This window comes from Periophthalmus magnuspinnatus, chromosome 22 (assembly GCF_009829125.3).
Source record: "Periophthalmus magnuspinnatus isolate fPerMag1 chromosome 22, fPerMag1.2.pri, whole genome shotgun sequence".
Classification (NCBI taxonomy): Eukaryota; Metazoa; Chordata; class Actinopteri; order Gobiiformes; family Gobiidae; genus Periophthalmus; species Periophthalmus magnuspinnatus.
In genome coordinates, this window is record NC_047147.1 from 14,995,690 (window position 1) to 15,006,763 (window position 11,074).

General features: G+C 40.9%; 1 protein-coding gene across 1 annotated transcript; it reads right to left on the minus strand.

Moving 5' to 3' along the window:
• Positions 1–1,067: 1,067 nt before the first annotated feature.
• Positions 1,068–10,899, minus strand: exd1 (exonuclease 3'-5' domain containing 1). The gene is given in 15 exon segments (XM_055231288.1): positions 1,068–1,152; positions 7,227–7,298; positions 7,301–7,339; positions 7,342–7,463; positions 8,698–9,125; positions 9,212–9,400; positions 9,479–9,622; positions 9,704–9,784; positions 9,847–9,951; positions 10,015–10,101; positions 10,169–10,245; positions 10,306–10,379; positions 10,456–10,492; positions 10,571–10,639; positions 10,727–10,899. Coding segments are annotated over 15 exon segments (1,698 nt in total). The 5' UTR covers positions 10,857–10,899; the 3' UTR covers positions 1,068–1,108.
• Positions 10,900–11,074: the final 175 nt, after the last annotated feature.

Genomic DNA, 11,074 nt, shown 5'->3' on the forward strand with positions numbered 1-11,074 from the left:
CAAGACTCCTGAGCAGACAATATGACCCAGTGTCTGTACTGCTTTTGTTCTTTGAGTGGCAGTGTATACTTTAATATAAAAAAGTCTGCTGTTCAAATGTCTTAGTAACTTGTGAACTACTGCTAATGACCAATGTCGGCCATGTCATTTTAAACTTGGGCTATGAACATTTAAGTGAATGTCATAATGGGCTCAGAGTTTTTGTACATTTTCTTAATCATTCTCAGGAATAAAAGTGCACTATGTAACCTTTCTGATGAGGGGTCAGCTACCTGCATGTCTCCGTAGAGATGTTGTTGCTTTGCCTAGAATCGTCCACATTATGATATTAAACTTATCTGTCTTGTATTTCTTCAGTTGAACATTTTTTATAGCTAAATAAGCAAAAAACATGCTTTTCTTAGTATGAGTAGGGCACCTCTTCATAGATCTGACCTGTAACTTGGCCTGGTGGCGTCACCTGCTGTTCTCATGGAGATGGTTATGTTTATTGCCATGCTGAGGAACATTAAATAAATAAAATGTCCACAGAGAAAAAAGTTACATAGTTCAACTTTAAACACAGTAGTGCTTAGAAGTTTGAGTATAAGTTTCTTTTTTTTCATTCAAACTACATGCTTTGATACACAAATACTATTTTTTCACAGACTTCACCACTGCACTTTGTAGCCAGGATATTATGTCATTAGAAAATGTATGTTAAACCCCCGGATAGGATTCTAAGGACCCCTACTGTAGTTTAGTCTGTGACACAATAAATTTGGAAGTTGTATCATTTCCTGCCCCAATCTACACCCATTTCCCCCTCGTACGGGTATCATCCCCTGTGTAAGTCACTGAATCGCATTGCTCCAGAGCTGTCAGGCCTCACAATGAGCATTGTTCTTATGGTAGCACTCAGCGGACAGCATGAGAAGTGATATACAACAGCTAATCTAGATTCTGAAAAAGTGTGGCATGGTTAAACTATTTTGGATCAGGTTTCAGTGATATTCCCTGTTTTCCCACAGTCAGCTGGAGAACGCTATGTACCTGTGTGGCCGCCCCTTCCTCTTCAAATAAAGGGCCCAACCTGGAAACCATTTACTCCATGTCTTCCTCTGCTCTTTCATAATGACGGGAAAAGAGCTGCAGCCCCGTGGAGCACAAAGCCTGATGGGAAACGGCAGAATTGGTGACTTTTCACACACACACACACACACACACACACATACAAACACACGTACACAGCGACACACACATTTACTCACACCATGATCATCGATATTTAAAGAGAATGTAACTCTGAGATTGCAGATAGGAGTTTTATGGTAAATGGTATTAAAGTTCTTGTGATAAACTTGAGCCACTTCATCAAATGACAAATTATATTAACCACATAGGGTAATGACACACAAGTATGGCAGTTAGTTGGCTTATTATAACTATTAAGGACACTGAGGTCATTCATTTGTGCTGTTATCAGGACGTGGGCATGGTATAATGTGCAGTAAACCAGGACAAGTCACAATGGTGGGAACAAGGATTTGCTTTTTTACTTGGTAATGCTAAAAGATAGGAAATGCTGTCAGGTCTTTTATGTTTTTGGCCATAACTTTATAGTGATAGTCCGGTCAGTTGCTTTTGAGATGCATTTAGATTTTCGAGCAGAATCCAGGCAACCCCGCCAGACCCGTTCACTTAGTTAGCAAAATTAGATTTGTAAGGAACCAGCAACCTCCCTTTCCTAACTACTTACCGACCAACCAAAATTCAAAATGTTATTACTCCCATTTGATGATATTTTTGGAGTAATTTATCTAACAGTGATAATATGATGACTCTCTGTTATGTTTGTTTTGTAAAAGTAGCGCTGCAAGGGAGAAAGATTGGAGACCCCAGCCGTAAGTATATAAGCATTTAAAATAATCACGAATCATATGAACGCTAGGCTACAAATCTGTATATACAAGATTAAAAAAACACTCACTTTAAGTTGTTGTCATGATAGTATGACCATAACATCTATTTGTCTCTAGCTTAATCTTACACACTGTGAATCAGAAGTTACAGTACATATTGTAAGTCCAAAAGTACATGAAAATCTCCTTAATCACCAGTTATAGTGACATAATGCATGGTGGGCAGTGCACCATCTTTAGGGTGACATATGTCTGGTCATATTAACAAAAGACAGAGCTGTAAATCCCTGTGTGATTGCCCCCGCCATCAGCCCAACCGTGAGGCCAGCAGATTTCCACTGTAATAATGCACTGTAATGATCCGGGCCTGTTTGTGTTTTACTGCCACACTTCCTGGTTAGTGTCAGCCCAGGGGTCACCGGGGTCAGTGCACAATCCTTTAGCAGATAAGGCTAACTACGCACCTGCCACACTGTAATGCACTACTATTACATGTTTTACAACACTATTAGGCATTAACATACTGTAGCTGGCTATTAATAAGATACAATGATGTTTATCTGTAGACCTCACACATTTCTACAAACAAGTAAATGATTTTTATTATAATCTAATCAAAATGAACTAGGGTCTGGTAACGTGACAAAAAATAAATCACAATTTCAAAAAACATAAAAATAACTTTCCATATATATATTTTTTTAACATAAACAATACAAACTCTTAAAGGTGTACTATGTAACTTTTCTGGTGGGAGCCCTACTATCCACTTACCTCTATGGAGATGAATGCCAGAAAAAGTGATAATATCGCCATGGAAAAAAAGCTGCTGACACCAGAAAATTTACGTAGTATGCCTTTAATCACCATTTTTCACTAAAATTTGGTAAATCAGATGTTTGGCTGTGGACCTCTTGTTTAAAAAGACCCAAGCTGATCTTTGACAAATGAGATTGCTGATTCTTGCTCTTCATTAAATTTTGATTAATTGTCCAGCCCTAAAATGACCAAGGACGAATAGTACTCACCCTAAATTCAACAGTCTTGTCTGCCTTAATCATTTGCAATAATTGGCCTCTCCACTCTATCCCATTACAACAACAGCACCAAAACACTCGGCTCTCATTATGCGGCCATTTTGCCCTCCCTATTACCACAAACAAAGGCACTGGAGGCAAAACAGTTTACTCACAAATCTCCCTCTGTGTGCCCACTGCTTCACTAACTCATTCAGACCTAGGAAGTAAAGGCCATCTGCTGGGTTAACACTGGGCCAGTCTCAAGAAAACATTCAAACACATTCATTTACCACTATTGCGGTTAGCCAGCGGATTATTTGAGTGAATTTACCTCTAAAATGGATTTCAAAGACGGTTGGGCTGGACACAGTTTGGGATACGCGCCACCATTCCTTTCATTGTGAATATTTGGTGCGGTCTTTTTGGTCAAACGCTGGCACAAGATGAATGGTGATAGAACCCACACAGTAGTAGCCTCTGATTGGACAACAAACAGCTGGTTCTTTTGATTCGACATGAAATGAGCCGAGATATGTCCACTGTTAAATGTCATGCTTACATCTATGTCTAAGCTACGTCAGAGTCCAAAATAAATCCATCATGAATATTCACATCTAGCTGTGTATGGCGGAGAGATAGCAGGGCCTATTCCTTTGTTACTGTATCTGACAAACACATCTGGACTGTGGCTCTGCCTCCCGCCCACATCAGAGGAGGGATCCTATAGCTGTTTGTGGATGCTTCTTATGGAGTTACAACGGTTGCCAGACAAGGCCTTGTACATGAGAAATCTTGCTGCAGATATTACAGAATTATACAAGACATTGGCAGTTATAGGAATTTGCTGTGTTTTTTTAAATTTTATTCTATATCTGTATATTCTATATATTCACAGCAACACGGTGGTGCAGCAGTTAGAGCTCTTGTCTCACTGCATTAAGGTTCTCCCATATTTGTGCATGTTTCTTCCTAGTGCTCCCTACTACCAAAAACATGTACAATATAGGCTTCCCTCTGGGGCATGGACTCCCCTGAAAATGAGATTCCAAATTTAGAATAATAGTTAAATGTTCTCTCTGTCTTTCTGGGTCTCAGTATTGTGCATATGGCAGACAGTGTGGCAAAGTGGAACAGATGCAGCATTTAAAACAATGCTTGACTTTTTATTTAGAGCTTTTGTTAAACAGAAAAGAAAGAAATCTTTATAAATAGAATAAAATTGACTTTTCTCACAATGTACGAATTTAGCCTGTGTGAGGAAGGCACAAATACATACAGTATATCTGCTAAATCTCTGACAGTATTATTTCTATTTGGACATAATGACCACAATTAGCTGATATTACGTCATAGGAATACTTATTTTTTGTCCAAACTCGTTGTATGGCACAGTGGGTGGACAAAGGCTGTTATGGGTGACTCGAGTGGTGCCCTGGTTGGCCCTGGCAACACAGAAGCGCAGTGCCAGTCTGACAGCATGCCAGCCCTCCAGAGCAGCTGCCAGGCCAGAGCAGCAGGCACTAATTCAGCCAACCACAGGGAGCCCCGTCCCGCCCCCGAGGTCCGCCCTGTGGCTGCAGCACCCCTCATCTGCACATGCTCCTACAAAACACGCTTTCATTAGGACCAACCTGCCAGGAGCTAATCTGCCATCTTTTCAATAACACAGAGAGAGGCCAGTGCCAACATTTTAATAACTAATTATCACATATCCTGAAGAAGAAACATCTTTTCATTTTCACTTATTCTATTCAGGCAAATCTCTCAATTATTAGAGCATTTACTCTATTTTTTTTTTTTTTTAAACAAATGAACATAAGTATAAGCTCATTTCTATGAACAGTACAAGAATGGAGGTCTTTGTTGTTATGACTTTTTTCAGCATTTTAGAGTTTCAGGTCAGTGCAAAACCTACAAAGCAATTAAAGAGACACAAAACTTAAAAACCAATCAATAAATAGATAAATATGCTGCTATGGGTGTCACATAACCAACCTAATCAAAATAATCTATCTCTATGTTATATAATGTAGATGGGACAGGTTATTTTGATGTTGTGAATATGCACATTTTTGTTAGGGTTTTATTGTTTTCAAAAGTGCTATCACAAGGCAGTTTTTTCATGATTCTGAAACTCATGTATACAAGATTAACTTCAACATTTGTGAATTGTCCCATGTGGGAGTATGACATCACCACATTCGAAAGTCCAATAATCACAAACAAAAAGTGAAATTCTTTCTGTGATGGAAAAAATTGCCTGTCTTGTAGGACTATAACCCTATTCATTTTTATTATTTGACTAATGCTTTTAAACAAAGTATTCCAGTTGCTTAAAGTGGATGATAAACTTTTTTTTTACTCAGCCCACATACAGTACATTCAACAACCCTTTGGGCACTTCACCTGCCCCACTAGTGCACTGCCTCCTCTTCCGATCCAGTTGAAGGTCAGTGTTTGGGGGCTGCTTCCTTTAGAGACCTCTGCCTGGTCCCTGCGCTCCTTGGCTCTTTGGGTAAACAACATGGCAGCTCCATAAAGATACATATTGTGTTCCTTGCATCTGTTGATGTGTGTGTAAGCAAATATGAGCGGCACACTTCCTGGCTATGTCTTCCTGCACGTATAAACTGGCCACTAGTTAGAATAGCTGAAATATTGATGGTATGTTTTGTTCTAATTTTCAAAAAAGGGCCATCTGGACAGGTCAGGCATTCTCACGTGAAATATTTATCCTGTGCACTGAATATGACCAAGGGAGAGCGAAAGAGGGCCGTTTTGTAACATGAGAGAAGGCGAAAGGGGGGTAGGGGGGTCGTCAGAGGGGCTTGTGCCGGATTTAACAATAGCTTTTTCCTAACAGATGGAAGATTGGCTGCTTCGGATATACGCACCAGTTCAGTGCAGCAGCCAAACCTGATATCTGATTATACAGTATACTATCTCTCACGCCATAGATACAGAGGGATTACACGCGGTCACATCAATAATGAAATTGAGATTATTTTGTTGACATGCTTCTAATTTGTTGTTTTGCTGTGCTGAATGTTGTCCGTCATTGCCAGTCGGGCCGTTGTATAATACTACTCAGGTAAGGCTGGCATATCAGTTTCCCTTCAACAAGCCAATCAAACAGTGCAAGCCAACTTTGCCACCTTAAGCCACTCTAGTAATTAGCATTCAATGTCCACAGAGCGGTCACATGTAAAAAAGTACAGCGTGGCACAAACGTAATCATCTTACAAACAACACGCATAAAAACAAACCACTAATCAGAGCTAGAGGCTTTCCCCTGATCTCAGCATTCAAAGTGAAATGGACCGCAATCCTGCATGTGCACTTAGTCAGCAAGCCCGACAATCAATTTTAATGATGTGTTTATAGGACAAACCAGCTAACAGCACGCCCATTCCAGCCAACTCCCGTTTAAACAGGTAGCTTTTGGCCAAATTATCCCTCTGCTTTTTAATAATTAACAAAGGCTTATTAATTATGAACAGATCTGTAGCCTAACACTCGTGAAAGAGGGGCTATGGTTGCCTAGGAGCGCTGACCTATTCTGAATACCTTGTCGCCCGGTGTTGTCGGTAACCGGAGAGGCTATGTAGTGTATGGCGGAAAGTAAATAAGGTGGAGGGGCAGGAGGACACAATGCTTTTGTTTTGGGTGCTGTCACAAGGGTGCCACAAGCTCACCTGATCAATAATGCAAGTCTGGCACGTGTCTAGGAGGCCCAGTTGCACCATGCTACTACTACTGTCCTGTGGCCAGTGACTGTACGGTTTTATTAGGAAAACATGCAATAACATTACTTTACTGTAAACTTCCCCAAACTCTTTCAGCCATAAAAATGTAAGCCAGTGGATAAATGGGCCTGTTGATTTTGATGTGCTACAATGATGTTTGGTGCTGTATTCTTTTCCCTGTGATTTCCTGTCATATCTCCACTGCCCAAATACCCTTAAAGACCACACATTAATTTATTAAAAAGGGTAGCAAATATTGTAGATTAGTGGATTATGCTTACTTTGTGTTGATCATGCTTGTGTCACAATGTAATATTTAAAGACGGTGGCCTATCATTGTTGTGCCTGCATAGTTTGACAGCCACTGAGCACTTTTGTTGATTCTTTGCAAACTATTTTATTGACAGCTACTGAAAACAGGAGGCTCTCAGGTTTCCACTGGTCAGTCAAAACAATCAGCTGTGAAAAACCTGATGCTTTACACATCGGAGCCTCCATTTTGGGATGCAAAGTCAACACAGCTGGACATCCTAAAGTTTGTGTTTATGTCTGTGCACTACCTTTCCGACTTGGGTCCAAAAATAACCTGCTGCTTCCTGCGCTGATGCTAAAGGTGCAGTCATCTTTCCCTGTGAAGGACACATGGATGTCTGAAGTTTGGGAGCGGGGAAAAGGGGGGAGCAGGAGAGGAAGCAGTGACTACCGTGTGACAAGCGCCCTGTTCCTTCCTCCTGAGCCTGAGAAACAGGAAGTGTTGCACATAAGGCATTATTGTGACGGAGAGGAAATGCAAGGTCCTCTAAATTAAGAGCCCCAATCTGGTTGTCATTGACAGCAGCCTGTCCTCCAAGGCCCCACACATCATGGCCTCGCATGTGGATGAACACACAAGGAGACATTCTTATTCATTCTGCAAGTCTCATCACTTTTCCTTAGCAAAAATATAATCACATCAAGGCAGTTTTGCATATAACCATACAGACACTGACTAGTGACTTTAAATGGCCGTTTTTGCTAGAATACGACTGCTTCCCTCCATTTTCCTGACTACACATTTTGCACAGAGGGCAGGGCATAGCCCATAGGTAGATGAGAGCCTTGTGCCACTTGTGTGTGGCAGAAGCTGGGGAGCGGCTGGTTGCCAAGAGAAATGACTTTGTTCTGGGCCACCTCCCAGTTAATTAAAATCCTTCTTTATCTGCTCTTGCTTTCAATTAGAAGATTCTGGACATAGTCCAAGCCTCTGCATGCAGATAACCATGGCAATAAGATGTGATTTATACTGGGCCCATTGGCACCCTGGGCCACAGCAGTGCCCTGCTGCTAGTCCCAGCACCAGCTCTGGTGAAGAGGCACTATGCTCCGCAATAATCAGTGTGGCACCTCCAGAGGTAAATGATGTGATTAAGATCAGCTCTGTAGGACAGTGCAGGTGCAGACCACCTGTGATTACACATCAGAGAGAGTTGCAGGAACTGTTTTTGGTCAGCAGTAATCAACAGAAATGTTCAATTAACAACAGATCCATCAGTGTCTGCCTCTGCTTTTCACCAATAATGGAGAACAACAAAGAAGCAGCCTGTATGCCCATCAGTCATGCCGGGCCTTAATGGACGGGTGCTATTGTTTGGTTGTAGTTCGTGTTCTACCAGTGTTAGCTGTGTTTGCATCTCACTCTGGTATATTAAGATAAATTAGCAGAACACATAATGATGGTGTCATGTATTACATTTCAATAAATTATGTAAAAATCTATTAAATGAAACAAGATTGAACAAAAGCAAATTCTGTTTTATTAGTAACATGCCAATCAATACACGTAATATAAACACACTGCAAGTCTGATCTTGCCAAAACATTAAACCATGAACTTGTGACATGAACATCAACATGTGAACATAAACTCCAGAAACAATCTCAAACCAGTGTACATGGTAGTCCACTATTTACTGCCATCTAGTGGTTACACTAAAGAAGCACAAACTAAAAGAAGGTAATACAGTAAATGATAACTTTTAATTTCTGAAGGACCTGAAAGACTGGCTGAGAGACTTTGGAGCCACGGTAGCTTCATTGAGCCCCATCCCATTCTCACCAGAGGCTGGCTCTGCTGCACACTTTCCAGGGCTCTGAACTGTGGGTGTGAAGAACAGGCCACGCCCAATACCAGGCAGGACTGAAACTGGAGACTTATCATTGTTCTGCTTTGTGGCCTTTAGTCCTCTATCAGCAAACAGTCTGCTCTGGGCTGAATAATTCTCCATGCTCCCAGGTTTAGAGAACTCTTTCTCTTGTGTCTTCTGTAGTTCTTCTTCAGTTGTGCTCTTTGTCACTCTGGGGTTAAAACGATCCAGCAGACCATCTTTTGTCACTGGAAACTGCTCAGCTGCCCACTCCTGACGATCACAACGCATTTGCTCCAACTGTCTGAGCGCCTTAGGCAGTTCCAAAACACTCTCCTAATAAACAATCAGGAGATGGATTTAATTAAGTGTGCCAGGGCACCAGAGACAAGGCATTTGATCAAAATGATACAACTACACACCATACTGAGATGGTCCAGTTCATCGGGCTGGAAGTGGCTACTTTTGAGATATGAATCCACCAGAAGCATGTAGTCTGCCATGAGCGTGTCAAGCAGCACCAGGCGCAGAGGCTGCAGGTGGATCACAGACAGAGCCATGACCTTGAGCAAAGGCAGAGGGCACGGCCGCTTATACCACAGCTCCTTCTCCTGACACACACAAACATTTAAAGAAGTCATAGATGGAGTCAAAGCTTCAATCAGCTTGTGTTAGGCTTGAGCTGGTACCTGTGTGAGTTGAGACTTCATTTGCAAAGACAGAAGCTGTGATGAAGGAACCTTTAGATGTAGACTGATCACCTCCTGAAAAGTGCTTACTCTGTCTGGAAGCAAACCACCTGTCTCAGAGTAAAAGCACATCACATCTGCAACCTTAGGGGACACGGAGAGAGAGAACTACTTCAATTCAACTCAATACCAGTTTGGTGGTGAATAAAATGTGACCTGATTCACCTGAGTGTCAAAAACGTTTGTCAGATTTACTCCAAACTGAGCGGATAAACATCCTGCAATAGCTCTGCAGTCATGAATGACCTGTATTCAAAGACAAAATGTTATACAAATACAGTTTGTCACACAAAGCTTTTAGTTCTCACCTTTAAAATACGTTGACTCTGTAGGATCATTGAGAGACCATTTTTAAATGCGCGAGCTCCCAGCAGCAGGATATCAAAAAGGTACACCTTGTGTTTTGTAGCAATCTGAACATTAAACAGTTTTCTTTATAGTTAGCTTTGACAGTGAAAGTTGTATCTGCATTTTACCTGAAGCCAGCAGAGTCTCCCATGCTTGTATATTTCAACTCCATCCACTCCTACTCCAATTACTTGTTGCTTTTTTATTTGCATCACCTGAAAAATACAGTGCATTGCATATAAATGTACTGTATTTTTCAGTCTATCACTTTTATGAACATACAGCTCGTCCAAACTTTTCGTGAAACTCATCAATGACAATGAAGTTAATGTATTCCCCCTCATCTTCATCATCTTCATCTGTAAATACATCATTAGAGATATATCACAAAATAAATCTCATGAAATGCATATGTTCACCTAGTCCAACAGTTCTCCTGTAGGGCTGGAACTTTTCCACAGTCAAGTGATCCTCATGAGTCTTCTCCCTAGCACTTTTTATTCATCAACCACGACACAAAGAGTTACACTTTAACTATTGTGCAGTGATTTTGGGTGACATCTTTGACTTACCTACTGGCATTATCTTCTTCATGGGTGAATTCCACTGTTATGTTGATCATATAAGAGACAGTTATAGAAGACATAATGTAACATTTCCAGTAGTATGACATTTAATGCTTACCATTGACAACGTCATGGCCGAAGAACATTTTAGAACCTAAATATTTACATCCATTATTGGCCCCAACCACTGAAATGACAAACATAATGAGTGAACAGAAGGTGAAACAGTACAATATGTTTACTGTTTCAAAACAAACGGGAAATCCAGTCCCACCGTCGGCCAAAATGATGGTTTTGTTAGAGTTGATGCGCTGGATGGTGCCGAGATAAGCTTCATTTTTCAAGGTAAGTTTGATGCGCTTTCCTTTGAGAATACTTAGAAACTGAATGTCATCTACAACCATTTTAACATAGTATAAAATAAGGAAAGATAAGGAGTGAAAAACAAAATACGTTACTGAACTTCACTGTTTTGTTAGTTAGCAACACACGAGCTAATTAGCGCGCGCGATTTGATCAACGGCAACAGCGACGTCACGTGGTAACGTGAGCAGCGCGTGAAGGACCAGTCAGAAATTATTATACAATTATTATGGTAGTTAGATCATTTAAATATTATAAT